At 38.1% G+C, this 6,076-nt stretch overlaps 1 protein-coding gene across 1 annotated transcript; it reads right to left on the reverse strand.

Annotated features, from left to right (window-relative positions):
* Nucleotides 1-2,754: 2,754 nt before the first annotated feature.
* Nucleotides 2,755-5,425, reverse strand: LOC138876197 (uncharacterized). The gene is made up of 6 exons (XM_070155102.1): nt 5,178-5,425; nt 4,834-5,065; nt 4,481-4,590; nt 4,207-4,405; nt 3,592-3,927; nt 2,755-3,330 (listed from the first exon to the last, which is right to left on the reverse strand). The coding sequence occupies exons 1-6, from the start codon at nt 5,423-5,425 to the stop codon at nt 2,755-2,757; spliced, it is 1,701 nt and encodes a 566-aa protein (XP_070011203.1).
* Nucleotides 5,426-6,076: the final 651 nt, after the last annotated feature.

The following is a 6,076-nucleotide window of genomic DNA, read 5'->3' on the forward strand; positions in this document are numbered from 1 at the left end:
ATGTATATTTGGGACTACAAGACGGTATCCTAGGAGATCCTCGATTGTTATGATTTGGTGCTGAGCCATATTTCTTTCTGTATTTACTTTGCCTCTATAATAGTTATTGTTGTCCTTTATATCATGTGTTACTTTTACTACTGTACCTATTTATATTGTTCTGTTCTACACTGTCAAACTTTATATTTATTTAACCTCAGTAGGGCCCTGACCTTCCTCGTCACTACCCGACCGAGGTTAGGCTTGGCACTTACTGAGTACCGTTGTGGTGTACTCATGCCCTTTCTGTGCATATTTTTCATGTGCAGATCCAGGTACTTCGACTCAGACTTATCATCCTTGAGGCGAGGCGACCCTTCAGAGACTTCGAGGTATATCTTCCGCATCCGCAGACCGAGGAGTCTCTCTCCACTCTCTCTTGTAGTTACAGCCCTTCTCTATTTACTTTGTTTTAGACATTCTGGAGTTAGAGCACTATGTAGTATCCTTAGCTTGTGATTTCATGAGCTTCCGGGTTTTGGGAAAAGTATTAGTTTTGAGAGTTGATATTGTGTATGTCGAGCTGCACTATTAAACACTGTTTTATTCACTATTTTGGTTTTTATTTATTTTCTTCCGCAAATTGGTTTATTTTTTGCATTATTAAGCTTACTTAGTCGTAGGGACTAGGTGGCGTCACGATGGTTCATGGAGGGCGAACCCGGGTCGTGACACGTGATTTACGTGATTTCTTACCGCTCAGCTTTCATTTACTTTTATTACTTACTGAGTTGGCATACTCACATTACTCCATGCACCTTATGTGTAGATTTAGGTATTTCTGAACCAGGTAGAGGGTGTTGATTGCTTAGTGGCAGAGTCATCGGAGTTAGCAAGGTGCCTGCCCGATGTTCGCAACACTGCTTTTCTCCCTCTTATCTTCCTTAGATTGTATTTAGTACATTTTTAGGCTCTTCGTTGTATTCAAACCTTAGTAGATTCTTGTGACTTGTGATACCCCGATGTCGGGCTTGTGTATTTATTCCGCACTATTTATTTAGACTTACATTTTGAGATATTTGATTAATTAAAGGATTAAAAAATGATTTTTATTGATAAATGGTTAATTCGGAAGTTGTGTCAGCTAGCCTAGTTTTACGATAGGCGCCATCACGACCGGGTCTATTTTAGGGTCGTAACACTAGGTCAGCAGCTGAAACACCTAAGTCAGCCAAAAGCCTGACTAACCAAGCCAATTCAGCCACCACTTTGCTCACCCCGCGGTATTCTGCCTCAGTTGAGGACAAAGTAACAATAGGCTATTTTTTAGACTTCCAACTGAGAAGACTATCACCCATTTGGATGCAAAAACCAGTAACAGATCGTTTAGACTCAGGACAAGCAACCCAGTCACTGTCACAACTAGCAATTAAGGAGAAGTCTGGAGAATTATTCAGAAAAACTCCAAAATCAGAACTGCCCTTTTAAATATCGCAAGACATGCAAGGCATCACCCATATGTGAAACTCTAGGTGTCTTCAAAAATTGACTTAAATGTTGGACAGCAAAATAATGATTTGGCCTGGTATGAGTCAAAAAGTTTAACTTTCCAATTAAACTCCTATAGGTGTCAGGTCGAGGAAGTAGATCCCCAACATCAGAATGCAACTTATGATGAAGTTCGAGAGGACTACAGACCAGAGACACTTCACTACAGTTATACTCATTAAGCAAATCAGAAACAAACTTCCTTTGATGCAAAAGAACACCTGATGTGTGATAACATACTTCAATACCCAGAAAGTAATGCAGCAACCCCAAATCTTTGATCTTAAACTGGGCATGGAGAAAATCTTTGAGGGCAGAAACTTCAGACAAGTCATCCCCAGTCAAAATAATATCATCTAGGTAAACAACAAGGAAAATTGTGGAAAATTCAGACTTCTTAACAAATAAAGAACAGTCATTTAGTGAGTGGTTGTATCCCCTAGAACAAAGAACTTCGACAACTTAGCATACCACTGTCTAGAGGCTTGTCGTAGCCCATAAAGGGACTTTTGTAACTTGTAAACCAAGGGAGCAGTCCCAAAAGATGAACTAACAGAAAGACCGAGATGGAGCTTCATATACACCTCCTCATCTAAATCCCCATGCAAAAAAGACATTATTAACATCTAACTGAAATAAGGGCCATTATTTTTTAACAGCAACAACAACCAAACATCTAATGGTACACATCTTAACTACAAGAGAAAAAGTCTCGGTAAAGTCAGCACCATCTACCTGGGTATCACCTCTGACCACTAATCTTGTTTTATACCTTTCAACACTCTCATCAATCTTATATTTGATTTTGTACACCCTATTGGCCTCTTTTCTGGGGGCAATTATTGTCCAAGTCTGATTTGCCTCTAGAGCCTCAAACTCTTTACTCATGGCCTCTTGCCAAGCTGGTATGGCAGCAACTTGAGTATATGAATAAGGATCTACTACAGCAGACTGTGAGGCTGAAAGAGAGGCAGTGGTGGAGCAAGAAACAGAATGAGGAAGCTGAACAATGTAGTCCTTCAAATGAGAAGGAAGTTGATGGGTTCTAGAGCTCATTCTAATCTCAGGAACAGATGAATCCATGTCATCAGTGGAGGAAAAGATATTAGAAGATGTAGTAGGAGCAGCCATATTATCAGGAGGGGAAGGGATATCAGAAGGTGTAGCAGGAGTAGGTAGCGGACTAGCAGAAGTGTGTAAAGTAACAAGAGAACGTAAAGGAACGTTTTATGGTGAAACAATATGAGGCACAATAGGAGCATCATAGAATGTAGAAGAGATAGGGGCAGAAGAAGAAATAGCATAAGGAAATATAGATTCATGAAATACAACATCTCTGGAGAACAGAACAGACTTAGTTTGTAAATTGTATAATTTGTAACCTTTTTTAGCAAATGGATACCCAATGAAAACACAAGGAAAAGCTCTAGGTTGAAACTTATCCCTCTGACACTTAGGGACTGTAGCATAGCAAAGGCAACCAAAAGATTTCAAGTGGGAATAAGAAGGAGCAACTCCATACAATAATTCAAAAAGAGTTTTGTGAGATAAGACTGAAGAAGGAAATCTATTTATAAGGTAAGTTGTTGTTAAAACACAATCTCCCCAAAACTTGACAGGGAGTTTGGATTGAAACAGTAAAGCTCTTGAAGTTTCAAGTAAGTGTTTATGTTTTCTTTCAACCACACCATTTTGTTGTGATGTGTAAGGACAAGTAGTTTGGTGGATGATGCCATTATCAGAAAAGAATTGAATGGCTGAGTTAGAAGACCCAAGCTCTAAAGCATTGTCACTTCTAACCTTCTGGACAGAGAGTTTAAATTAAGTCTTTACCATGACAATAAATGCTTTAAGTAGAGTGAAAGCATAACTTTTAGAATGCATTAAATGGATCCAGGTTGCCCTGCTGTAATCATCGACTATTATTAAAAAATACTTTGCTCCAGAATATATTTGGGTATGATAAAGTCCCCAAGTGTCACCATGGATAAGTTAAAAAAGTGATGTGGAAAGATAAGAGCTATCTTGGAAAGGTAATCTAGGTTGTCTAGCTAAAGGACAAACATGACATATAAAAGATTGTTTAGATGACAAATCATGAGAAATAAAAGAAATATGTTTCATCTGCACAAAAGGGACATGCCCCAATCTGTGATGCCAAAGAATATCATTCTTATTCATTGCATGTTGAGCGGTACAAGAGATAGAAGGGGCAACAAAATTAGAATTCACATGTATATTTGCATTCAATAAAGGTTCAACACCTTGTACCACATTATTGAAAGCAGAAACAGAGTTTTCAGAAACAACAAAATTAGAAAGTGCAGAAACAGGAAGATAGAATTTGTATAATCCTTGGTCCATTCTACCAAGTTCCAGAAGCTTCTTCATAGAATGGGCCTGTAAAAGTATACATGAAAAAGAAGCGAATAGGACATAACAATTGAATTGTCCAATCAACTTACTGACTGAAATGAAATTGTAATGAAAAGTAGGAATGTACAACACATAGTGTAGAGTGAAAGATGGTAACAAAGTAAGAGAACCTGTACATGTAACCTTAACCTTATAACCATTAGGTAAGGAGACTAAGTAAGGTACCGGAAGAGGTTTTATGTTAAAAAGTAGGTTTTTATTAGAGGTCATATGATCAGTTGCTCCAGAATCCACTATCCATACCCTTCTATCTACACTAGTTAAAATGTGCATAGTAGAACTACCATTTAGACACAAAGGAAAAGAAGAAGTATTACCAGCAAAGTTGGCAGAACCCATTAGGATAGGCTGAGAATTGGATTCACCTAGTGTAGAATGCTGAAGCAAATTAAGCAGCTGAGAGTACTGTTCTTTGGTGAGACCAGGAACTAAAGACTCATGGCTAGATGAGGAACACAGTGAAGCAGAATCGGAGGTTCCAGAAGGCTAGCCTTCAACACTTGCAGCAGTACCAAACCTTTTACCCTTTGTGAACTTGAAGTTTGGAGGAAAGCCATAGGGTTTATAATATTTTTCAATAGTATGACCAGGCTTTTTGTAGTATTTGCAGGACAAAGAGGCCTTATTCTGATCAAAATTGGTTTACTGGATGTTCTGATCAAAATTTACCCTCCGTGCATAATATTTTTGAGATGGAAATTGAGGAAGAATTTTGTTGGAATTTGCATTAAAAGAGGCTAATTCTGAGTTGAACTGAGTGATAGGGACAACTTGTCTCTATTTCTCATCTTGTAATAGGATATTATACACATTATAAAGGGATGGTAGTGGTTGCGTCATCAATATATTGTTTCTAACCCCTACATATACCTCATTTAGACCTATAAGGAATTGATGTACTTTATCTTCTTCTTTTTCCCTTTGAAGACCCTCTTTAGCAAGACAATTGCAGGAATTTGCATGACTGCTGCGCATAGCCCCCAATTCATCCCATAGTTTCTTAATTTTATTGAAATATGAAGCTATGTCAAGAGAACCCTGATAGGTAGAAGAAAGCTCTCTCTTTATTTCAAAAACTTTGGTTCCATTAACAACCTCATATCTATTGTTTAATTGTTTCCATATACTTTCAACTGTCTCAGAATACTGCACACTCTCAGCTATATTTGGGGGATAATGAGTTGATTAACCATGATATTACCATTTTATTATACCTGTCCCACTGCCGATATTGAGAGGAATTCACAACATGCTTAGCACAAGACCCATCTATGAAGCCTATTTTGTTTCTAGCAGACAAAGACACCATCATACTACGCTTCCATCCCCCAAATCCAATGCCCAAAAATGGGACAGCAACAAGAGACACACCAGGGGCATCAGACGGGAGAAGAAACAGTGGACTAGAGGGCTCAGGAATATTTGTAGTTGCGGAAGTCACCCCAAAATCAGAATTAACCATGATAGCAGACCAAATTATCCAGCAAAAAATGCACAAATAATATGTCGGCGAAATGACTACACCACAGTAAATGCAAGATATTAAGCAAGGAGTGAAGATAACAGACTTCTTCGCGACCTGAAGAAGCAAAGGCCTTGATAGGAGAAAAATGCAGCAGACAAAATTACAAGCGGAATACCAATCGAAGTGCTCGAAACCCTAGATGTGAAAAAAATAACCAAAAATTGCTGGAGCGCCAGAGATTCCAACTCAATAACACAGTTCCGACAGTAAATGAGAAGAAAATCACAGCGAAAACTGAAAAATTCCAACGAAAATCAGAAAAATCGAAAATCTTTGACGAAGACGAAATCCTTGATAATAGCATACGAGGGTAACATCACTAGGTTGAGGACGTTGGAAACTAACGAATTCATGGCTCTGATACCATGTTAAGCCATTAAAATCGAAGGAAATTGACAGATTGTAGTTAGGGTTTTGTGAAATGTAAAGAGGAAGAGAAACGGGAGAAAAGAACTTGCATTCTGTACTAAAAAATCTGACCAAAACTCATCTGGAATGTTCTCTGTCCCTCTTATATATATTTTGGGCCTTATTTGCATCTCAATGAATAAATGGATTTTTATATTCCTATGCCATATAGTAAACTAT

The sequence above is a fragment of the Nicotiana sylvestris genome, chromosome 8 (assembly GCF_000393655.2).
Source record: "Nicotiana sylvestris chromosome 8, ASM39365v2, whole genome shotgun sequence".
NCBI lineage: Eukaryota > Viridiplantae > Streptophyta > Magnoliopsida > Solanales > Solanaceae > Nicotiana > Nicotiana sylvestris.